At 41.1% G+C, this 26,375-nt stretch overlaps 1 protein-coding gene across 1 annotated transcript; it reads right to left on the bottom strand.

Moving 5' to 3' along the window:
• Positions 1-974: 974 nt before the first annotated feature.
• On the bottom strand, positions 975-25,864 carry LOC105269209 (uncharacterized). Its single transcript, XM_011309278.1, has 2 exons — positions 25,807-25,864; positions 975-1,297 (listed from the first exon to the last, which is right to left on the bottom strand). The coding sequence occupies exons 1-2, from the start codon at positions 25,820-25,822 to the stop codon at positions 975-977; spliced, it is 339 nt and encodes a 112-aa protein (XP_011307580.1). The 5' UTR covers positions 25,823-25,864.
• Positions 25,865-26,375: the final 511 nt, after the last annotated feature.

Consider the following 26,375-nt stretch of genomic DNA (forward strand, 5'->3'; position numbering starts at 1 on the left):
TGGAGATATTCATTCTCTGTTACTCCCCGTTTATTTTTCTTCGCTCTTTTTGGCGATGAATATCGATTTGTTTTACTTACGTAATTAATTTTAATAGTAACTCGATGTTTCTGCTGCGAAGATCGGTAACCGACTGAAAAGGTGAAATACTTCGAGGTACGATGCAACACATGAAAAGGATGAATTATAAAAAAAAAAAACTGGAATGACCGCTGGGGGTCTGGCTAGTCCAGGTGGGGTCCACAGCCACCCGTCATTCTGGTACGAAACTGGACCGAATTGTGAGTCTGCTAGGGGTCCAACATCGGCATTTCGCGAAATTTACATTTTCCGGATATATGAGAATAGATCACTGGTGGAATCCCCCCTGGACCAGTCTAAGAAGAATGAGAGACTGGTTTAGAATGGAGAGGAATAGGAAATGAGAACATACGTTACACAACCGTCTTCAGTTATTTTATTCATCGGCTCGTACAATTTATCCGTTTTCTCTCGGTTTCATTCATGATTATTTTCTCTCAGAATTTCAACCAATAGAATTCTCCCATCCACTTTTTTTATTCAATTCATTATTTATATTGATTAACCATATTGATACGGAATTATACTACTTTCAAGTTTGCAGCATAACGGAGTGAAGGAAACAGAAAAAAAAAAATTACGATTGAAGTAATTTTTCTACTAGATCTGAATTTTGATAAATATACTCTCTTTTTATTACGCCATAAACCGAAGGAAAATATGATAGAGAGAATATTTTTTAGTGAAGCCCACTGGCAGCTATCAATGACTTTTTCATTAATTCCAGGTTTTGCCCGCTTTGCTTAGTATCCGGGGAGGATTTTCAGTGTTATCGTGGTAGTATCTCATATCCGACGATGCACTTGATACTAATAAAAAGGTAGAATTGCAGGATAGTGCGGCTCAGTGGTTATTGGCTGAGAGGGAGGGCGCGGTCACACACCACGAATGGTTCATAAAGCCAGAGGGACTACTGGAGGGAGAAGAGGGTTTGCCTCATCTCCTCCATAAGACAGACAGACGTGAAGAGGATGAGAGGGACGGTTAAAGGTTGGCGTTAATGATGCCCGCATGCCGTGGCTCATTCTAATCTCTTCCTCCCGCTGGGGCTTGGAAAATAAATGGCGAAGAGTCCCCCAACCCGACGTTTCTGTGTGTATGTCGTTCGCTCCAGTGATGTCTCCAGCGAGCATCCACTGTTCTCTGGATGCCATCAACCCCAACGCCATTTTACCAAGACCTATCTCCCCTGGGGTCATCAAGGAGCCGGCACAATCTGAAAATACAAAAGAAATTAGAGTGAAGAAAAATGGTGAAAATGAAAACTGGAATTTACAGGAGGAATATAACACTTGATGAATTTTTTTTTTCTCTTCCAATAATTTCAGCGCTACCTCTTTTCTCTTTTTTTTTTTTATTTCCAATGAAAGAAAAAAATCTCCATTATATTGTTCCGGACAACGCAATCACCCCGAAGAATCTCCAGAGACTCCATTGATACGAAGCTGACCACTCGGTATAATGTACCGCGATACGAAATTGTATTGGCACTTCACAACCAGATAAAAAGGAAACGACATAGTTGAGATATCGGAGTAGAGAGGGTGATGCGACACGAGAAGTCTCTCTTCAGCACTCGTTCCACACCTCGATTCGAATTTTCTCATTGTGCAGTTGGTAAAGTACACGACGAACAAACAAATTTCCCATCCACAACCAACGAAACACGGCATTTCACAGAGCAATAGTTTTGCACTATTGCGATCTCGGTGGGTAAATGGGAAACGAGAGGTTGATAGTTGGATGCTTCTAGCTTGTAACGCAGGATCAGAAGAAGTGAGAGATATATATCGTGTTACCTCTCTCTCTCTCTAACTATCCAGTCACACAACCGATGACCGATGAATAATAAACGACATCGATTAACAACGAAATGGCGCCAAGTGCCCAATGCGAATAATAATTGGCGCGTTGTACAACGATAGCAGTGACAAGAGAAATGTTGGGGAAATTGAATGGATGTTTTCAGTACTCGTGGACATCATTAACTAAACAATTAATAATATCATTTAGAAAATGATGGTGATACCTAGGATTTTATAATTCGGGATGAGAGATGGAGAGGCGATTCGACGTTTTTAAATAGATATTAAAATAAATATTTAACCAAATATTTAAATAAATATTTATAAATCACTCCAAGCTAGTAATCCAAAATTTCCTGACAAGCAATTCTGAAGAGAGTCATGTCACGCGATATACGTCATATGCCCGCGTATTTATCTAAGCAGCATAAAAAAGTCTAGATAGCAACGATCGGTAACTAAGCCACGTTAATTAAAAGTGTTTTGATAACTTTTGAAAGGGGTAAAGCGAGAGAGGCGAGCTTGATGTATAGTTCTTTGATGGTCAAAGTGAGTACATAGAAAAGCCCAGGTACAGGGGACGTTTCCAATTTCCCCACTGGTTTCTACGGTGGATGGTTGAGAAGTTTGAGATGAGTGGAGTGATAAGCCCAGTGAGTGCAAGCGAGAGAAATGAATTTGAGACGCAGTGACTCGGTATGGTACAAAGTTGAGTTGATGGAGATAGGGTTGGGAATAGATGGTATACAGAGGTGAGCGAAAGAAGATGATGGTGATGTTGATGAGAAAAAGAGAGAGAGAGAGATTTAGGTTGAAAATGTATAGAGTGAACCAATCGCACGCTGTGGCTGACAACCGTGCAACAACTATACTGCATTCGAGTACTCACCCCTCACCACCCACTCACCACCCACTCAACCACCTCTTTCTATATCGCACCTGCTCATCCCTCTTTCTGTACCTCTCTCTCTCGTTTTAGTGTACAGTCCGGATGGCTTCCCTCTTTTCCCGGTGCTTCGTCGTTTCCCTCTTTACGTTTCACCTCCTCTCGTTATGGCTTGGGTCTAGCCTGGTTGGTCTACACTGTTCAATCTACCTCGCTCTCTGTGCCCTCTCCCCCTTTCTCGTATACCCTCTCTCCTATACCCCATCCTCCATCCGATTTTGCATTTAAATTTGGGAAATTTGCCGGAGTTGGCAAATGAGCTGCAGGTATGGTGTGTCTAACACTCGCTCTCACAGGGTAGACGACCACCAGAGGTTTATATATGGGGATCTAATGCCGAGGGCTTCACCAGGGAGGATCAATGTATGAGGACAAGTACTCGTTGAAATTCCAGATTTGGAATTTTTGGAAATTTCGGGAATGAAAAAAAAATCAATCGGTTGCGGGTTTATTGATCGGGAAATCGAACGAAGGATTTACTGTGAGAAAAATTATAATAAAGAGAATAGAGAGAATAAAGAGAATAAAAAGAATAAAGGGAATGATGATAATAATAAAATATTGTCATCTTATCATGGCCACCGCTGGTTGAAATTTAAATAGACGTACACCAGCTCTCGCTAATTCCTATTAATTTTCCCAAAAACATTTTTTCCGCAAACCAGAAATCCTTGTTTTTGAGGCAAGTGAATGTTGGGCCTTCTCGGTATTATATCATACCGTGTTTTGTTCAAGGTATTTGGGTTGATTAACGCCCATACTCCATGCAAACATGATAAATTCTACCCCCGTAATTTTGCTACAATGATAATCTGATTCACAGTGAATTTTTTTTCACCAGCTCGGAATAATAATATCAGTATTACACCGAGAAAAAAAATGAATTCTCGCAATCACATTATAACGATGAAAATTTGAGAGAAACCCGCGGGGTAAATAATTCGGATCACATCATACGCCTGTGTGAACCGTATGTGTGGAGTGTAATGAACTCAGTGATGAGTATGTTTGGGTTACATGTGGATTAAATATTCCAGATATGGTCGATCTATCGGATTCCGGGGTATCAAGAGTCTCTTTTTTTTTATTTGAGGGAACTAACTAATGAAACCTTTCGAAATCCTTTCAAAGCATGTACCCTTCAAAGCCAACTACAATTTATTTAATTACCAATAAACTCCAGAGCGGATTAAAATTATTAGAGAAATCCATACAATCAGCCTCATCATCACCAATCATTTCTTCCACCCCTCCTCAACCCCTGATTAAACCCTGACCAAACCCCACCTAAAACCAACACATCAAAAAATTTTGGCAATCCAAAAATCGCTTACTCCCAACCCAAAACCCAAAATGTTGCTCTGAAAAAGGAAAAAATTCGGATTAAACGAGTGAATTCAATTTCCGCTTCCACCCGAAAGGAAAAATTGAAAATTTAATTTTTCTTGATACAAAACAGCCCCCGGTGGACAACAGGTATAAAAATACACTCATCCCAAATAAATACAGGACCCATGCTGTTTCTCTCTCATTTATTTACTCATCTCTTTTTATTTTCATTGGAGTTTTTCGGAAAAAGTTCAAACAAACGCGTAACGCAATCCGACGTAACGGAACACTATGCAAGGAGGGGGTGAGGGGGGAAAAGGGGGAGGGAAATGGGGTGAGGAGGAAGGAGGGGGGGGGGAGGGAAAGGGGATAGGACAGTAGCATTGCAAAGAGAGGAATGAGTTGGCCATGGTGAACCAGAGGGTGTCCTGTTCATTATGCAGCGACGCCACTGCAAACCCCGTAACGCCGTACACCGGAGTCTGCAACGTTGTAGAAGCCTTTCACCCACCACCCACCACCCACTCACCACCCCCTGTGCCGCTATGACGCAAAGTACAATCGGCCGACCTCCGGTTAATGAGTCCCGTTGAACAAAGGGAAAAACCGTCCATTAAATAATGCACGATGAGCCGGTCGCGAGAGAACCCTGGACTAGAGGCACTTCTCTCGTATGCGGGGATGCATATCCGCGAAAATGGGGAATGCACGCAGCGTACCGTGGAGTCTAGGGGTAAAAAATGAGGTGGTGAGTTTTTGAGAAAAAAATAAATAGATAAAAAACGGTCGGACCTGGAATTACCGTGTCGCGGTTTTTTTTTTGTTTTTTTTTTTGAAAATGTTTTCGCGATTTTGGATGATAATGCGATACGTCGAGACGATTCTTGGAAAATAAAATATTCCGTCCAATTATATCTTGATCGAGTTTCAACAGGGGACTAATTACGAGATATAGAAAATTCAATGAATCATTAAATTCAATTTACAACACATCGTCCTAGAGGAATTTCAGGGCAAGCGAAATTGTTTACTATTTTGTAGTAAATCACAATTAGGCACTCGTTTTCAATCACTTCCTCAATAATTCATTAAATTACTTTTACTACGCCATCGAACTCGCGAATGCGTGGAGAAATTTCCAAAAAAATTTTCGAACCAGCATTTTTTTTTTCATTTATTTTCAGATCGAATGCAATATTTATGATTCATCACTTTAAAATCTACATACCACTCGTCAAATACCCGATAAAATAACGGTAATTATTTGACGATCTCAATACTCAGCCGGAGAAATATCTAAAATGGGGAGCCAGAGGCATTTCATCTGAATCTTCATCTAAACTCTCATCTAACTTCCCCTATCGTCGTCTAATCGCGACGATCTAAAATACCCCCTCCCGACTCGAGTCCCCCCAATTTTCTATGAAAGGGTCTAGAGAAGGCGAATGTGGAAGGTGGAAAATAGAATAGGGAGGGAAAATAAATAGGGAGGGGGACATAACGACCGTTTCGAACTGGTGGGGATAAACCGCACACATTCTCGTGTGGAACGTACGAGAGAGACTATCGGACAACCCGGTGGGGTCATACCCAACCCTTAATAAATGCGCCATCAAAATCCTCCGGGGTTCTCGACTTAAAAACGAATTAAGGTGAAAAAATATAACAGTTAAATAAGATAATCGCCCATTCGACGATTAGCTACATCTCGTGACCCTCTTTTTACCTAAACTCCTACGTCCTAGCAACTACAAGCCATATTTATTATTAATTATTCATATCGCGTCTTATTTTTAATAACAGGCAAGATAAAATTCATGCTCGTAATTTTATTCATTGAAAAATAGAACATAAACAGTTCGGATCAATCTGAAATAAATAAACAAAATTGGAGTGAAGTAGAAAATTCAGGTGAGATAAATTATCGGGGAATGGAAAAGAGAAAAATTATTTGGATAATCGATTTCGGGGTCTTCGGGTTTTTCAGTCAGTCTTCCCTTGCACATTGCCAATTACATAATATACATAATATTTTTATTCCTGTTGAGTCACTTGATGTAAATATATCGTCAGTGAAATCCCCTTTCATCGTCGAGAGCAGGACAGGTTTCGACTAGACTAGAGACATCGATTTTTCGAGATACAGAAAAAAAAAACCGGTAATTCTTCATTTTAAGCGATCATTTACATTTCTGGGGGTCGAGATTCAGTGCTGAATTAAACTTATAACTTGTAAATCAATCATTTTAGAATAATAATAATAATTTCAGGAAGACATTAATGAAAAATAATTCTTTAACACCATTTGTGATAATTACTGCACCTGCAATTTTATAATCTTTATTTATTTACTGACATTACATAAATACCTAATTAATCCTGCATGTGGAAAATATATCCATCGACGTCCAACCGAACAGATTGACTGATAAAAAGAAATCCATTGAACGATTCAAATTTCATATCAACGTCGATCAGCTGTTGGTGGAAATCGAATGAGGATGTATTATTTTATTCATTTTTCTCGGCGGCCTTTCACCACCCGACGAGAGAAAAAACAAGTGATAGAATGCAAAAAGAAACGGTAGGAAAAATGCAGGAAGTGAAATTTTTGGCGGGGCGAGGAGTGGGAAGACGAAGGGTGGGATCTGTACTGGGAATTGCGCGCGCAGCAGGTTGATTTGGGTGGAAAAAGGCGATTCACCAGGGGCACTCGCTCAATAACGGTCACGATGGCGCACGCGCCTTCATTTTGTTTTTCCTATATCTGTCGTTAGGGCTTTCGCTTTTTCCAAGATGGCCGGTTGCTTTACGTGTGCGCGCTAATGTCGGTAAAGAGTCTCAAAGTGAGGGGTGAGAGTAGCTGCCTGTATTACCGATTACAGTCGTTTTCTTGGTAAAATCATCAGCCGAGGGGCGCACCGTGGTAATTCTTTCTTTTATTTGCGAAAAATAAAAAAAAAATTTTTTTCTGATTAAAAAAATTGAATGAATTAATTTGAAAAAATTTTTAATTCCAATTTTTCCATTTTATTTTGGTTGAGTCCCGCTTTTTTTATCTGATTTTATGGCTTTGCCCGTTTCTTTGATTGCGGTTGATTAAAAGTAATGCATGATGGATCTGAAAACATGGAGTACAAATAAACGATAATTAAATTTGATTGTCAGTGGCGTTCTGCACATATTCCTCCTCCCCATTGCCCAGCGTTCACCAAACTCGCACTGGCTCTTGTTCATACGCCGCAGAAAGGGAAAAGGGCAATGTCAACAAGGAAACAATGGGGATCCGATTTTTTTTATCGATCAATGCGGTTTCGATTATCTGTGGAGTGGATTTTTTTTTTTTGTAGATCGCACTTGATGACTTGATGTATCAAATTTTTTGGGTTTCCCCTATTTTAGTCGTTTTTTTTTTACTGTTTCAGAGAGAATGATTGGGAAGCACTGGAGACATGGAAGAAAATCCCGCGGGGTGAGTAATCACTATTTTTTAATTTCCTATCTTTTTCTAGAAAATTTTTCAAAAAATGTTTTTAAAAATTTTTCGAAAATTTGTTTCGGAATTTTTTTTTAATAATTTTCTATAAATTTTTGTGAATATAATTTTTTTGAATTATGTGGTTGTTTTCTTACTTTTTTGATTTTTCAATATTCTTAAAAAACACGCCATCTAAATTATAAAAAGAATTTTCCTATTTGAATTTTTGAAAAATTTTTCAAAACCTATCCCAAAAATAAAATTGATTAGTTTTTTTTTCTGTTTCTTAAAAAAAAAAAATTCTGAAAAGTCTTCCAGAAATTTTTTCAAAATTTGGAAAAATATTCCTGTTACATTTTTTTTTTCCTCGGCAATATGGAAAAATCGGTATTGCTTTGTCTGCTGTATATTATTAATTACAGCCAAAATTAATTGAATCTTTCTTTCCTAAAAATTTTTCTTAAACATTTTCCCCAAATGGGAAAATATTCCATCTATAATTCTTTTTGCATTAATTATTAATTACCCCCACCCACCCAATAATTCCACTACAATTATTTATTCCCAATTTCATTCGATTGAAAAAAAAAGACTCCCTTCCCTCGCGATTTCGGCAGGGAAAAATAGAGAATCATTTTCCTGTCGGGATAGAGTTGAACCGGCGTCGTAATGGGGTATATTAGAACCGTTTGGTGGTTCAGGTGAACACCGAGGGATGAAATGAGGGAGAAAAGGACGATTTAACCAAATACGAGTGGGGGGGTGTGAGTTTTTATGCCTCATGACTCTCCCCCGTACTCGGGGCACGGAGATTAGGTTTAACGGCCTTAATTTTAAAAAATTGCCGCCAGCGAAAACGTTCCCTGTTTCACTGAGGGAAAGAGTTACCTCCCGATGGGTGTCCATGTGTGGGTGGAGGGTGTCTGGGATGTTTCACCCCGGGGTGTGTTGCTGAGGAGGAATACCGGAGAAGTGGAGGTAAAATGCTCGGTGGCTTACGCCATTTGCTACGGGCACGAATATCCTCATGTACCGGGGGATTACGGGATAGCATTTTTTCGGGGAAAATGTCGAAGATAGCAGCGGACCCGTGGGTTACTGATAAGACCTGACGAAGGATTTTTCGTTCATTTTTTTAAATTTTAGGTAGAATTTTTTTAACGCTCACGTCTCTGATTTATTTTTAAACCGGTCATTCAATTATTTCAAACCGGTCCGATACAGATTTTAATCAGAAGTTTTCTATTAAAAATTATTTGAATTTCCAATCGAGAATCAATAATAAAAAAAAATTGTTGTTCTCCAGTGACGTGGTGGAGTCGGAATGAAAATTATAGATGGAATAATCGGAATTTTCTCTTTTCTGCAATTGAAAATGTTCTTTTTACAAAAATCTATATGTACTAAATTGCATTCCCATTTCCATCCACTCCCCACGAAATGCAAGGCACTTTGAATTCAAATGCGTCCGATGCCACCCGAAAAGTCGCCTAAAAAGCTCCCGTTCAGAGGTCTAAAAAAAGTGAGTAAAAAAGCCCCGAGTGGATACTTCGCAGTAGAAAAAAAATACAAAAATAAAAATACAGAAGACGAGAAAGCCGTGCGTGTATGTGTCTCGCAATAAAAATCCCACTGAGCCTCTGAGTTTTTTCCTCCGCTAAAATACTGCCGCGAATTATCATACCCGGGGCGAGGGTAAAGGGGACAGTGCGAAATTAAAGGGTTGAAATTCTTTTTTTCCCCCCAAAAAAAAATATCTCGTCCAGTCCGTCATACACTCGACGGGTACATTCGCTTTGCCATTTCTACTTCACTCATTTTCAGTGCAAAATGCCCAACCGATGCCTGATTTCTCCCCTCTCACCACCCCCTCACCCTCACGAGAAACCAAAAAAAATGAAAAAAAAAAGAAACGGCAAAAAATCCAATTTTTCTTATTTTTTTCTCATTATTTTTTTCATAACTTTTTTTTTTCCTGAAAATTCATGCTTTAATATTCTCACGCGTTGCGCGTCGTGTTCGTCCGAGTGCTGAATTTTTCTTTATCAGCGTCTGCGCAAGCCACGCCCACCCACGGCAATGGCGGCTGAACTCGGGGAAATAACGCGGTGAAAATCTGGTGGGGGCGGCAACCTCATCCGACGGACCTGCGTCTTTTTCTCCGCGTCGTTGCTGGGTGGATTTTTTTTTTTTCTTTTTCCCCATTTTCCCAACTCAACTTTCCACCCCTCTCATCTACCCCAAGCGCCGCCACCCCCTCTCGAGTCGTCACCCGTGCGAGACGTTTTATTTCCTTTATATTTTTTACCTCATTTCGCAGACCCCTTTCGCGCACACCCTCTTTCCCAGGGGTGTATTTTAAGAGGGTCTCTCTCTCGATGAGGCCCCGGGCGTCTCCACCACAACGTAAATTCACCCCCTATGTACACCGGGTACATAGAGTTTCAGGTAGTGTAGTATGTGCTCAAAGTTATTCCGGAGGGTAAATATATGGCTCTGGGTATTGCTTAAGTACGTACTTTTCGCTCTCCTGCATTTTCACAGGCGCCATCGCTGCTGAAATTATTTTCACCGTGAAAATTGTCGGTTAATTATATTACGTGGAAATAAAAATAGAAAATACCGGGTAACTGGTAGCTGCCAGGGGAATTACATGAGAATTGCGAGGAATAAGAGAAAATTCAGGCAACTCTTTGGATAAATAGTGTCAAGTCGTCACACGGTGTAATAAACCGTCGAAAAAAATCCGGGAACCATCGGGCTCTCGTTACGGTACTGTATCCCCTTGTTTTTCGCACTATTCCCGAGAAATAACACAAAAAAAAAAGCAATCGGGCACGCCGGGAGAGGGCCTTGTGGCGAATGCGCACGAAGTCCACTCTATTTTTCAATCTATTTTTTTTTATTTTCCCTCTTTTTTTTTTTATTTCACGCTATCCCGAGGGCCGACATGTTGGGAATCGGCGGGGGAAAAAATCGAAAGAGAAGAGCGGCGCGAGAGAACACCCGTCGGGGAGACGCGTCGCAAAAAAAAAAGTGAGGAAAAATAGGGGGTTGTAGGGGTGGTGAGGGGTGGAAAAAATCGAGAGGGAGGGAGTGAGGAGTAAAAAAACCATAAAGAGAGAAAATGGAAAAAAAATTTGCGATCGAGGAGGGAAGGAAGCCCGAACAACGCAAGTCAATCGTGCGTCTCTTAATAGAAAAGTGGGGTCGATTTATGGGTTATAGGTAAACTGCACATGGTCTCCCTCTTTTTATCCCCCTTACCCCTTTGATTTTTTTTTTCACCCCTTTCCCCCGATGTATGGCATATTCCATGCCTTTCGTGCTATCAAACCCCGTCCGATCACCTCCCCTGTGAATATCTCGCACGGTTGTGCAATACTTTTTTTTATGTTTTGGGATTTATTTCAACCCCCGACTTCTTTTTTACCACCCGAAGGTGAGAGATAAACGCGTCGGGCGATAGGTGAATCATTAACGAAGATCTTTAGCTCTTTGATTACTCTGTTTATCTCTTTTTGCTGCAATTTTTTTTTTTCTTTGGATTAATATTGTTGACTTTTTTGGTTTAATAACGAGAATTTTCTCGCTCCGGCGCTACAGCGCATTTGCATCCAATGGCGCGGTATTTTTATGCGCGATGGAATGGATTCAGGTGAAATCCTTAAATGTGTATATATGTAGTTTTGTGGATAATGCCGACGAGAGTTGCACATGGATATAAATATTCAATGTACGGCGTAAACGGCCGCGCCCCGTTCCATGAATATTCGCATTCATATCTGTGCACCCGTTATTTCGAATCCTCACTGTACCGGGGGACTTTTCGTTAGCTCCTCATTTGCCCTGAATAAAATATATAATATGCGGACCTCAGGGCTCGGGGTTGCATTACTCCATTTGTTGAAAATTATTTTTTTTCATCGATAAAAATTGGCCGGAACCCGCCAACCGGGCGCAACGATTCTGCCAAAGTCGATTATTTATTGGGGATTCGGCTGAATGTTGATGGGAAAATTCTAATTAGGTGTCAGTTCGAGTTTTGGACAATGGCTCCAGGTGGAGGGAATTAACGAAAATGGGGACCATCCAGGTCTTAATGTCTCCGCGGCTTTTTCCATCGCCGGCGGAATTAGTGAATATTGAAGTAGAGAATTTTAAGAATATTTTAATAATACCCATTGCTGGATTATTTGTTTATGGATTGCTTTCGGATTATTACACATTATTGCAATATGAGAAAATTAATGCTCGATGATTCTCTGGTTTAAATGGAATTTTCTAGATTAAATTTCACTGTAGTATTTTATCGAATTGTATATTCAAATGTTGGAACGCAGAGAATTCCTGAGATAAACCGGATGTTTCGACAATTAATTCCGATTCAATCACGAATTTTCCCGGTATTATTTTATTAATTAAACTTTTTTAAAATGATTTTTTTTCGGGTGAATTTTCTTTTTTCCCCAGACAATATAAATTTCCTAAACATCACCAGACAATTTGCTGGCGATGATAATAGTGAATGATTAAAAAATTAATTTTTAATTTCCCAATTATTCTGTGGCTTGCCAAAAAAAATATAGTCCGGTTGACGTCTGAGATTCAGAAGCCACAAAACATACAAAGCCACGAAACAATTTCTCAGTACAAAGCCCGAGTATCTAGTGCAATCCCCATTGTTCCCTCCCATAAGAGTCCAGTGGTTGAGATGTATTTTCACATGACTGCATCACCGTTAATATCTCCAAGTTACCTCCAGCCGCCATTTAACCTCCCAACCTTTGTGCCCTCTCCCAGCCCACCCCCTAGATATCAAAGTTATCCCCGTACCATCAGTAAAACTCCAACAATTCCCAACTTCTGCCTCAAAATTTCTATTTCCCTGACCCATCACTCTAACGAGTAAAACCTCCCGGAGCCTTTTTACCCCCCCGAAAAACTATTCATCTCCACCCACCCCCTCCTCCTCCCCCCGAATGAAGGGATAAAATAAAACACACACTGACGTCACGTAATTCGCGAAAAGCGTGACTTCTGTGCTCCGCCGGAAAGGGTTGCTCGGTTGCACGGGACGTGCACCAGTGCCCATGATGAGGTAGAAAAAGAGAGTAGTCTGGTAGAAGAGTGAAAGCACCCCTCATCCCCGTCAGGTATTTTTTCAAGAGGTGAGAGAGAAAATGGCGTTAGGAAATGGGAGAGAGCCGTTGAACAACCGCTAGGAGTGAAATATCAAAGAGGGTGGGTTGAGGAGGGGTGAGGGGGATCGGTGGTTATCAAAATTGCGCGTACCATTATAATTTTAAAGCCGGCTTTCCTCGCGGAGGCAACCTGGCAACACCGCTTCCACGGGGGAGAAGAGTAGAGACGTCGTTTTTCGGGGGTTTTTCGGTGTGTGTGCACGGATATGTGTATGTGGGGGTTGGAAGCGACGCCAGACGAAAGAGAGGTAGGAAGAGATGGTCAGCAATGGCCAGTCCAGGGGGTGCTTCCAGGGTGGGTCATTTATTTTCCAACCCCTTCTACCCCCTTTTCCTCTCTCTTGCCTCGCTGGCTGGCATAATTTATCGCGAGGATTTTCACGAAAGCACGCAGCACACGAACACCCCGGGGGTGGGCAGGGGGTGAAGGAGAGTTTAACGTTTGGAGAAGAGGTGGACGAAAATGGCTGGGGAGGGACAATGCTGAGTCTGGGTACCTCTCGGGGAAGGGGAGAGGTTAGATATCGCTTCCAATGGGAAATTACGAATTTTAATGGCGGTCGAGGTGAAAATTTGAAGGTCTATCGACTTTTTGAATTTTTTGCGAAATATTAATCTTCATTTGGTTATTAATGAATTTTTTGATCGGAATTTATGGCTTTTTACTGGAAATTTTACAGGGAAAATTTCACATAGGATTTTACATGGAAATTGAGGTGAGGACTATTTTATCGAAACATCACGGAATTTTTTTGACGGTTCTCCCATTTTTATCGGAATTTCATTGAATTTCAATTGCACGTTCTCGTGTCATTTTATTCAGTAATTTTTTTATTTTTCTGCGGGCACTTGCCAAAACTTAGAAAACATTCTCTCCTTCCAATGAACCTCATTCCATAAACAATTCATAATTACAAATAGAAATAAATAAATAAAAAATATTCTCAAAGTTACTCCCTTTTTCTTTCCCCGCGAAATAAACGTCACAGGAAAAATCTTTTTTTTTCAGAAAAAAAATTATCAGGAAATAAACAGTTCTATATGATTTTGCTGCAAGATTCCGGATTTTCGATATGTCCTGGGGTTGTTGGGGATGGGAAATTATATCCATTTCGGAAAAATAAGGGAATATTACCGCGTTGAGGAAATCTGAACTAGGAGAATTGATCGAAAGTGGCAAAATTCGATAAACCGTATCCGTGGAGTGGGACAGAGCAATACATGTGCATTGGATATTGGTAAGGGGAATGGCTTGAACCAGTGATGGGCGTCAAAGGCGATACCGAACCCTCGTAACCGCGTTCCGCGATCATCGATTTTCCAGTTTTTTTTCTGACATCGTGAGGCCAGGATAATCAGCGGTGGGTGATCTTCGGTTGAGATTCACGTTGAGGTATTTCTTCACCGACAACTAACGATCCACATCCCCAGAAAAAAAAAACAGGATTTAGAATATTTCATAATTAAAATGAGTATCGCTGATAATGAGATGATTACCCTTGAAATTTATTATCATTTGATATATTTTGAATTTTCAAAACTTTCCCGCCCCCGCCCTCAGGTCAAACTGATGTAATAATTTGGAACCTCCCCTGGTTACCGCAATGACTAGCAATCTTTTTCGATTTTTTGATTTTCCAAAATCATTTGCACTTGCAATGAGATTTTCTTAAACTAAATAAATTAAAATCCACGGAGCATGACTTTCTCAATGACTCATAATAAAAAAAAGGAGTATTTTTAAATGCTGAAAGAGACACGACGCGAGAGTATCCGGAAAATTCAGAGAAAGCTCTAAAACCTCGAGGTTCATAGGATTTACCAATTATCATCGGATTTCCAGTGAATTCGAAAGGACATAAAGAGATAGGTCGTCTGGATATCCAACCACCCGAGCATATCGATCCTGGGAAAAGGCTCGAGAAGGTATAAGGGATGTTATTTCGAAATTGATCCCTGGCACAGAGGCAACTCCAGGGCTCCGCCATCGTTCCCCGTAAAAGTTGTGTACTGCGCACACGTCAACCCCCTCTTACCCATCCACCCCCGTTCTTTCTCATTTCCACCCTCGTGTTATCTCGCTTTTAACTCGCTCTTTCTTTACCATCGAGCTTTTCCCTTTGCCAATGCCAGTCACTACTCCCTGGCCAGCTGTTCTCTCTCTCTCATTCAACCCCCTTAGTCCACCCCCTGGGATAGCAAACGCCGACGCCGAAACGTCGACGGAAGGGTGGAAGGGCGAAAGGGTGAAAAAGGGGAATGGAAATGCCTGGTCCGCACCTCAGAGGGGAAAAATGGATAGATCGGGGTGGTAAAGGGGGTGAAAAAGTACGCGGTAGTTTGCCATTGGTGCGTACAAATGGGTGGGGGGGAAGGGGGGTTACATTTACTTCCCCTTTTTGCCTCTTACCGCACCGTCAACCCGGCTTCTATCCCAAAATCACCCCAAACCTCTCCCTCACTCTTCTTTCTCGTTCCCTCGAAATTATCCGAAAAGAGAGACTCTCGTGCGTCTCGTCGGGTCCTTAAATATACCCCTTTGTAGGGGAGATAAGGGTGGGGTTTTCAAATGCACGAGGGAAGGATCAATTTTTCTTCTTCTTTTTATTTATCCTTTTTTTTGTCACTACTAGCCGTGGAATTGAGCGAAATGATGCATTTCGAACAGCTGGATAATGGGGTGGGTACCAGGGATGAAACTTCAGATTGAATATTTTTTTTTTCACCGTGAAAGGTCAAGAGACATTTTTTTTTCAGCATTCATGATTTTCATTCGCGAGTCTATGGTGGCGTATTGATTGAGTACTTTTGATTATTTTAATGTGAAGTGAACGGAGAAATTCTTTGCCCAATAAAATTATTACTCATCTTCCAGAGTTTAATTTAATGGAATCATGACGGACTCTGGATGATTCTAATTTTAATTGCGGATTAAAATTCATAATTTTATTGACAATTTCTGTCATCCTTGATGAATACTTAACTTTTGAAAAACATCTATTTACGCCTTACGGAAATGTACATTCATGTACATCAACAATTCTTCCACCGTAATTTCAATGTGGTGAAGTAATTGTACTGCCCGTGCAATACGGCCTCGGTGCGATTTGTTGCGCGATACCTCTATACACCACAGATTTTCCAATCGCCAAACTCCCCCTCCTCACCCCTCCATCCACTCTTTCGCGAAAATATGATTAAGTATCCCCGTTTAAATTATTGCAATATGCATTCAATGTTAACACAACATATGAAACAGTTTTACGTAAACAAAATTACAAATCGATCCCTCATCAATGGGTATTCCATTATTTTGTATCCCACGAAATGGAAAATTACGTATTTTCTATTTGCACTCCCAATATTTTGTTAATGTATATTATTAAATATTTAAACGCCTTGGATAATTCGGCTGTTGCCGTCACTTTCGGTATTCAACGATTTTTTAACTGACAATTAAAATTTCCTGGTGAGAATTTCTCGAGCAGATCGATCCCCTCTTTTCATGGAGAAAATAAAAATAATAAAAATTGTTGATTTATCTATTTTACATAATACAGGGATGGAGATGATCGGGGGATAATCATAAATTCATAGAATAATTTTCGTTCTAGGATGGAGATTACGCATTGGGTGGAAGGAGGTGTTGGACTATTTTGCGGTTGTCTGATAGGTGGTTATGTCGTCGTGATGGCATGGCTGACGGCTTCCGTAGACCGAGACACGGTTTTAATTATCAACTCGTCCTTCAAATTGTCGCTGAGGGGGTGAGTCAACACTTTGATTTTTGTTGTCTTTGGATTTGATCTTGAATTATTCGGTTCGTAATTTCCGACTCGTTCCAATCATCGAGCCACTCTAATGACTCCAGACATAAATGTGAATCAGCTATTGATTTTCAGTTGAATTTACCATTATTTTCTATTTTTTATTTTTTTTTTTGAGAATTTGAGGCGTCAATATTTCGACATTGGCTGCGGTTTTCATCGATATTTAATTATTTTCAAGATAATTTCACGAGTTAGAGGATATAAAATAGCGTAAATTTCCCGGTTGGTTGTTATTCAATGGAAATTAGTTTACAATTTTAAATAACCACGGCAGAATATGCAAAGTGGGTTTTGAATATGCCGTGGGGGCCTCGGCTCGTCGAGAGTACGCCGAGAAAAAAAAATCATATTTTCCCATACAATGCCTGAGTTTTGTTGTTTTTTCAAACGCAATTAATGTAGAATGAGTTCAAACATTAATGAATCCGGTCTCATGCCTCCGGAATTCCCGTGAAACCCGATCCCCCAAAAATCCTCTCCCCAAAACCCAAATACCCCCAGTCAAATTCCATCTACCAAAAAATTATCAAAAATCATTAAAACCCAAATGATGGATTTCGGCGGGAAAAATCATGCCGTCGCGCCTCATTATCTCCCACGCGTCCCAATGCATCACGCTGTCTGTCCCAAAAGAGCAAGAAAAACCATTAAAACAGAAACAAAAAAAAAAAAAATCGCCCTCAAATGATGAAAAAAGGAAAAACCCCTGCGCCGATGCCCGTCGGCGGTTTTTCCCTCACCAACCCCCACCAGTGCCCACCCCCACTTCTTACGCACTTGCGCAAGACCCCCCACTCCAATTTTTCAACTTTCTTTTCCCTTTTCCCTCGATCCCCACTCCGATTTCTCCACTTTCTTTTCTCTTTTCCCTCAATCCCCACTCCCACATCATTTTTTCGGGGTAAATCCACGAAGTGGGGGCACCCCTCATACCCACCCCCTGTCCCCCTGCTCGAGGGGATGCCTAAGAGGATGAGGATAATTTTTAAAACGTCACTTGTGGGAAAATAAAAATTATAGAGTGAAAAAAAGTGATTGGTTATCGTCATTCATCGGAGGGAGACAGAAATATCGGGGAAGGAGGGGTGGTAAAAGCGCATTTTTTTTTTATTCATCTTTTTGATAGAGTGTGAAAAGTGTGAGGAAAGGAGGGGTGGAAAATATCGAGATGAAAGGGGAGAGAAGTCCATCCGATTCTAGGAGATAGGGAACATATTTACAGGGTGTTTCAGGAAAACACCCCCTCGGTATCGGGTTTATTAGCGCGCTCTCAGCGGGTGACACCTGCGTCGAAGTGGATAAATAAGTTACGATAAAAATCAATTCCGACGTTTTCTGGGGAAAAAGCGTCGACGGGCAGTGGAAAATGAACGTTAACCGCAGACGTTATAGACTTTTTTTTTTTTTGGCTACCGATTCTCGCATCTGCGTTACCTTCAACTTTTCTCATTTTCGGAGGGGGTGGATGGCGTGAATGGGGATATTAATTGTTCCTCGGTGAGAAATGTTGGTTTTAATCGAGGAGTTTTCTCTCGATGGGAATTAATGACCCGAGAGACTAATGAGGCTGTTTCATTGGAGAGCTTCGATAAATTAAGAATCCATTCCATTTTCTTGATTTGTCTGTTTTTCATTCAGACTTTACGAGTCGAAGAATCTCCTCGATTTTACATCTCCTGTAACGAATAACATAAATTGTTGTCAAGGGTTTTAAATAATAAACTTGAGTGACTGGAGTCACAGGTGGAGATATTATTTACGCTTGGATATAATTTGACAATTGTTGCACGCAGGGGAAATTCCCAGGTTTAGTTTTTTTACTGAATTGTTTCTCTTTCATTCTGTTAATTAATCACTCTAAACTACTTAGATTTCCATCGACCACTCGAGCCGTTGTTTTGAGGCTGAAAAAAAAAGTTTTACCGAGCATTCGTAATTCTGCATTCACCCCCACCCCAACCGACACTTAACCGAAACAAATTGTATTTCGAAATCTCGTTAAAGTCGTGTTTCGACTCGAAACTGTAAATCTCATTGTGGCTACCGTAACTTTACCCAGTCAGGGCAGTATAAAACGTTGAGAAAAGACAGAGAGAGGTAAATTATTTGATAGTGGAATAAAAAACCGTGAAACGTTGTTGAAAGTTATAAACACTGGACTCAACATATAATGAAAATTAATTATTATTCATTATTATTTTTTTCTGTTACCCGGAAAATATGAATGACGGGTAATGGGCAATTCTCCTGGGCTCCGAGAGGAATCTCATTTACTCGAAATTACATATCCATCAAGTTTAATACAACATTTTAGTTATTATTCTTCGGTGATTACGTTGTCAGTTATTCTCCTTTGTTGCGCACTCGACTCTTTGCATCGTGAGTACCTCATTGCCATGCTAATAGACGTTTTAGATGAAAAACCGGTTCATATCGTGTTCCTCGGTAAGTCAATGTCGATAAAAGATTATTATTCCCTGCTATTTTTCATCCAGTAAATATTCCCCACCCCGCAACCCCTAATTTCCAAAGAATTGGAATTACAATCGAAATTGCAAAATGTCAGTTAATATTCTTCACTAGATAAAATACAAATAAAATATTCTCCATGCAGTACTGCTTTTAAATTAGATAATTTTTTCAAGGTTTAAAAATATTAATAGTATTCAAATAAATATTTAGTATATATAATAATAGTTTTTTTTTTGTCGGGGAGTATTTTAGATTAAATCCTAAAAATTCTGCAGATCCTGCAAATCCTGCAATTTTTAATTAATAACGAAAATGTGGAGACCACTATAATTTTGGGAGAGAAGGTGTAATTTTCTTGAAAATCAACAGTCAATGCTCTCATTAATATCCGTAATTCCACCTCGAATTTTCCACCAGCAGTCTCCCCATTATCGTCGCCAACTGCTTCAGCAAACAGCCCTCTCCCCCGGATTCAACCATTTTGTTGACCATTTGCCCCAGACGGTGGATAGTTTTCCCTCAGGTTCATACCCTTTTTACCCAACATTTCAACATCCCTTGAGCGAATTCCCCCGTCCCCATCCCCACACGGTCATCTAAACTTTAGCCATAATTAGTTATAAATTTCATTTGCGTTTTTCACGTAACAATATTCCGTCGGCGTCGTTGACAGGGCAGAGAGACGACAGAGTTTCACGGTGGGTGGTAGGGTGGGGTAGAGATGTGAGGGGCAGGGGTGGAAGGGGGTTGATTTTTTTACGAATGCAGAACGAAGAGAATGAAAGAGAGAAAGAGGGGGAGAGGTGGTGAGGGTGGCGAGTGGTTTTCCGAAATGGGGGGGCCATGAAAACCTGAGGGTGAAAGAGAGGGAGATTGAGTTTATGCTGGTGGTGGATAAGGGGCGGAAGTAGGGAAAATGAGAGGGTTGCTTTTGCTAGGAATGGAGGGGGTTAACACTGTGGGAAAACCATCCCCCACGGGTTGGGCTAACGAACGAATGGGGTATAAAGTGGAGTGAGATGGAGAAAATTCAGAGTGCCAGGGCCCTACCTATTTTCAGGGTTTGTACGCTGAGCTACATGTGGTGGTTTATTTTCAACTATCTGGATATGTGTGGAATGTACTTCTAACACTCCCCTCCTACGGTCATCGGGGTAAAACGAGGTCTAGGGATGGCGATGGGGGGGTAGGGGGACACCAACCAGAGAAATACGCATGAGAACTGGTGGGGGTGGCGGCCATTTTGCAGAGTTGGGAAAAACACACGCCCAGAGATAGGGTGATTCTACGATGTGCCGAGGAAACGGGACGATTCGCGGGGTGAGGGTGAGGGCTAGGGGGGTGTTGGGGTAATCGACGGGAATTTTTTTTTTTCCCATATTATGGATATTTTGATGTCTTGGTTCTTGTCTTTGGGGTGACGTCTTTTCAACGTCAACGCGAAAAAAGAAAGCTTACTTTAAACTAGTATATCGTCTTTTGTTTAGGTATGATGCATGTAATTAAATGGAGTACTGGTATTAGACTCGAGTCGAATGTTTTTTAGTATCCGCTGGATTATATTTTGTCAAGATGTTTAAGTCGATCGCGGATCGTTGGAGAGGTGGAATTTTTTTTTTGATTGGGAAGATGATTGTTTATGGATGAGTTATGGTAAATATCTTAATTCTCGGGTTTTATCTCTTTTTCATGAAAAAGTGGAAGGATTGATGGGCTTCATGAGGTTTACGATAATGCGTATTAAAAAGGAATGATTAATGAAGAATGATGGTGTCGATTGATGTGATGGATGAATTATTTTTAATTATCGTGTGCAATTCCGGGGGGAGTAATGAGACTGGTAGAAATTTAAAAAAAATATTCGAGAGAAAAAAATGAAAAAAATTTTCAATTCGAGAGAAGTGGAAAAATGGGGGAAAATCTTAGACTGGAATTACCGTGAATGCTCTTTGTTGTCTTTTCTTTTTCTCACATCGTAAAGGTAGATGAAAAAAATAATGAATCACCAACGAGAAGCGCATCCTCATTTTCCTGTTTATCCCCCGTTATTCGAGCCTTCGAAATTGGATGGACGGGTTTTATTTGATTCCATTTGTTTGAAAAGGTTGTCTCGGCTTTAGTCTCTGATGAATAACGGAGGGAAGGACCTTTCCTCCAAAAAGGGACTTGTACGGGCTTTGATGGAGTCATGAGGGTAGATGATTTCCACCCCTCGAGATGAAAAGGGTTGTCACAGGGATACGAATCCATCTCATCAGGGGGAGGGATGGGGACAGTTGAAATCTATCATCAATACTACCAGCATATTTTTCTGATTCCTCTGATTCCTCTGTTCACTCCCTCCGGTGCAAATTAATTAACGAACATTGATCAATCGTTCATGGAACACCCCAAAATTTCTAACCCAGAACCGAAAACCTGAAAATTTTCGCACCCCCGAACTTTTCAGTTGATTCTCACCCCAAAATAATCATCTATCCACAATTTATCACTATTGAAGAAAATCTAAAGGAAAAATTATTTTATTTAAACAATTATTTATTACTTTACCAGTTTCTCTCGATATCCCGCAGTAAAAATTGCTGGAATTTTTTTTTCTGTGCATAAAATCCGGGAGAAAAATGTACAAAAAAAAATCGGTGGAATAGGAAAGGACAAATTTTGTATTTCTCTCATTTTGTCGAACACCAGCGGTGAACGAGCGCATTATCCCAATTACAAGTGCTTTCATCGCACCTCACCGCAGTCATGTATGCACCCAAACGACAGTTTCTGATCATCGTGCAGAAGAGAACACGCGAGTAAAATTAGATTTTCCTCTCACATCCTTGCATCAAACTCATTTCCACGTAGCTTTATTATTCTGCCATTTTCCCTCTTTCATATTTTCATTTTCTGAATTTTTTCGCGTTTTCCATTTTTTTTTTTTCACTCTATTTTTTTTTTCCACCAAATGAAAGCACCGAGCCATGACTCCCCTCAGTTTTACGTCCCACGTGACGGACTGGTGAACTCCCGTGATTTCATTCGAATGCAGAGAAGGACAAAATTTTGATAAAAATAGTCAAATGGGGCAGCAGAATGAATTTTAAAAATACGATGAATAAAAATGTATTGAATGAGATGGAGTAAAAAAAAACACATCTCATTTTCCGGCGAGTTTCATCCCTCAAAGTCATATCACGTGGGAATTCTCATGTGGAAAAAAAAAACGATGACGAAAACTTTTTCTCCTGATATGATCTCAAAAGCTATTCCCATTTATTATAAAATCCTTGTGATTATTCTCGAATATTTCAGTTGTTTTTTCCAACTCTCTAACCAATGTGCGAATTTATCAGAAAAATATACAATAATCCGGGCAAATTTCATGGAAAAAATTTCAAACAAATCACTTTTCCCTCGAAAAAAAAAAAAATACAGCAATAATAAAAATACCCCCGATAATAACACAAAGGCCTTCATCCCCGAAAAACCTCAAAATCCGAATCAATCGGGTGAGAGTTGGGTTCGTTTGATGCCGATTGAATACCACCCTTACCCCCCCACCTCCCCGCCTCACCCCCGCAGCATAATCCACCCCTTTGTTTCATCCGGTGCTCAAAGTCGTTGAAATCACCCCTCAGAGGTTTCTTCACTCATTTTCATCGGTTCGTACACACCCTCACCAGAATCCAACCCCTCACCACCCCCAAGAAGTCCAGAAAATTCCCAAAGAGAGCAAATGAAATTCGACAAAAGGTCGGCGGCCAACATTCTCCAGCTCTCGAGTGAAAGCGTTCCCTCCAAAAGAGAAACTGAAAAAGAAAAACAAGAAAAAAGGACAAGAAAAAAATAGAAGTTGAAATAAAACAGGAAGAGGCTTGAAAAGGGAATATGGCTTTTGGTGCGGATGCAGTGGAAACGTAGCGCTTTGGGTTCAGAGTAGAGACAGACTCCCCGTAATAACAGATGTAAATTACGTGCGTTGCTCTACCACCCACCACGCACCTGCGTCTCGAATATTTGCGTAGCCCGGGTGGGTGAATCCAGCCTCCCAACCCCCCCCCCCCCCCCCTTACCACCCACCCGCGACCCCTCATTGCCCTCCCGGCACAACTACTCCCATTGCTCCTCGGTCCAGCCTCCGATCCTCAAATGGCTAGGGAGCTGAAGAGGCAAAAGTGAGATAGAAACATGGTCAACGTACATCACACACTGATGAGTTTGCCGCATACACGAAGAATGACGATAGGCGAGGCCGTATTTGCCGTTGGTGGCCGCGGGTCGAGATATTTGCAAGCCAAATTTTAATACCGGAATTAATTTGACCCGAGGAAGGAGGCTACAAGGGAGTTAAGGGAAATGGGAGTGGGTGGGATAGAGTCGTGGTTAATGCTTATGTGTGGAAGAACCTACGGCTGTGGATGAAATACAGGCAAACTTTGCAAATTTATTCACATATTAATTCGATCTGCTGTTTCTGGATAATTTTTCGGTGAAAATTTTTGCGTTTGGAGGCTTGCAGGATAGTTTTACGTCGATACAACCGGAGACGCCACGATCCGCGCCTTTTTACTTATCCCCTCCACTTTTTCTTTTTGGATCTTGAAAGGAGGGGGGTCGAAGGATTGAAGTGGTCTTTAGGTGGCGAAGAAGTTGTAGATTTCTTTGTTTTAGAGTCCTGTGGTTTCTCAAAATTTAACCAATAATTATTGACATGTAATTAATCGAAATATGCACATGTGAGGTGGGTAAAAAATTGGTTGGCGAAAAAGTTTGTTGAGAATTCCCTCCGGCTGTTTCGTCGGCAAATCCGTCAGCTAATTTATCGATGAAGTAGAGGACCAAGCGGTTTCACTCCTCCCCACCACTTTTTTTTCTCTGGGTCTGAAAACTTTGTGGTCCGTACCTCACAAGCGCGTAATTTTTCCCCTCCCGTATCGTGAATTATTACGAACAACTCTTTTCACTTCTGCCTCATCCTCCGGAGTTATACTCGGTGATGAAGAGTCCCAGCAGCGTTCAGCCCCTTGAGTACCCGTACCCTTAACTCTCGGCAAACTCGTCTGTTCTGGTATGAGGACTGAGGTATACCGGAGAACTATCGTGCATCAGTTCAGAGTGTCATGACCCCGTGGAGTTTCCAGGTTCACGACACGAATGGTTAAAGTAAACTTGGCCATTACGTTGGTGAGTTTAAACGCATAATGGAACTGAAAGTTAACTTGAAACCGAGCAATGTACCCTCCGGAGGCAAGAGCGGCCATTTTGACGATGATGAGATATAGGGACCCGGTGGCTTCGGAGACTAGGGGTAGAACAGATAACCGTGAATGTGTCTCACAGTGGAAAGTTTGAGAGCCGAAGGAGAGAGCACCTACGAGATAACGAGCAGTAGAAATTTAGGTGGCGGTTTTCCGAGGTATCCCTCTATAATTCTCTCGACTGCAAAGGGTAACAAAGGAATGGCCTGCCTTTGTTCAAGGATTATCATTTCCTCCTCATTAGTAATGACACGATTATTGTTTTAATTCAGAGCCAATGGATTGGTTGGGTAATTAGGGGTCTATTCAATTTGCTCGGACCAGTCGTTTCATCAATTAATATTGGAAATCTAATAATGGCCGAGTGATGCTCAAGGAGGCTGGGATAGGTGTTTGTTCTCGTGAGAAAATGGCTTTTAATTAAAATTACAAGGGGTTAGGTCGGGGACGAAGATCGATTACAGGGAAAAGGATGAGATTAATTAAAATCTCGGTGGGAGGGACCTTCGTAACACCTCTTCAAGGGTATCATGGTGTTGATGGGGATGGAGGTTATTTTGTAATTCAACTCCCTCGCGGTGACTGCCATCAATTTTCATCGGGACACATGAATTATTGAGACTTGTCTTTCGATTTTAATGGATTCACGTGAAAATAAATTTTATCGAGGCGATAATACTGCTGGGGTGGAATTTAATTGAGGTGCCACACCCATCTCAGAGGTAACGGCGGCTTTTTGTTTCTATTTCGCAATGTGTCACGAAAACCCGTCGGATAGTCTCCGGAGAAATGAGGCAAAAGGAAAAAAAAAAGGGGAAAAAAATGTCTCGAGAGCGTGAGTCCTCGTTGCCCTGTCTCATCAACAAAAAAGGGAAAATCGAGTTGTTGAACTCTTTCGTTCACCCGGATGCCGCCATTCCTGCCACCCGATAAACTTTGTCGATTACACTTTTCCGTACCCTCTCCGAGGTCTCGGTACAGACATCCACATGTTCTATAGAGACGTGTCTCATCTGTGCGCTTGTTGCTCAACCATTTCTCTCTTTTTACGATTACTCTTCGGCGCACATCGCCATTCACAATGCGTATGTGTTAGTGCGATGAGACGAATGCGCTGAGTTAATGAATTTAAATGCCTCTGAGGTGCACAGGAATTTAGACAGCGAAGTAAAATTATCTCCATCGTAATGACAAATTTTTGTTATAAATAATTCGTCCTCATGTTGGAACATCTCGAGAAAATATTTTACGGAGATTAATCGGTGAAATTGGAGGTGGAGATATTTTTTCCCATACGATTGGAATAGTGTAAATAACCGATAGTCACCCTTGACCCAGAAATGCCCAGTGGACAGACAATACCAATATTTTTTTTTCTCCTCAACTCACTCTTCATTTTTACCAGTTATACTCACCATCTCGCTTGGGCATTCGCTGTCGTTTGTGGTTGTCTCGTTTTTTCCTCGCGTCTAGTTTCTTCTCACTCAGTTGAATTTCTCTTTTTAGAGGTGGGTCGCCATTTTGTGGCCTTCATCGATCCTGCGCCTACGCATCGTCAATGCTTTTCCCGCCATACCCCTTTTTCCATCTTCTTCGCGCCCTTCTGGGAATTTTTTTCCCCACCACATTGCCGACCGAGGGGAGCCCAGAGATTTCTCCTGTTATCGAGACACGAGTACTTCTTTACCTTCATTATACGACATCTTGCGTTTTTTGGTGGAGAAGTGATGAAGTATTGACGAGGCTGGAGATGAGACGCGGTCGCGAGAACGGGCAGACGATAACTGACGGTCTGCAGAGAAGATGATGGGCATCATCCCTCTAACTCGTTTGGAATAATTTGCATAGAGCTAGCTCAACTGTTTCGTTCAGGGAATAAAAAGCTTGTTCCATTGATGCCTTTGTTGGGACCCCCAGCAGACGTGCAGAGACTGGCCCACCCCTTTTTCCAGGTCTGCAGAATTTTGCAGAGATATCAGAAGGC

The sequence above is a fragment of the Fopius arisanus genome, unplaced genomic scaffold (genome assembly GCF_000806365.1).
Source record: "Fopius arisanus strain USDA-PBARC FA_bdor unplaced genomic scaffold, ASM80636v1 scaffold00065, whole genome shotgun sequence".
Lineage (NCBI taxonomy): Eukaryota > Metazoa > Arthropoda > Insecta > Hymenoptera > Braconidae > Fopius > Fopius arisanus.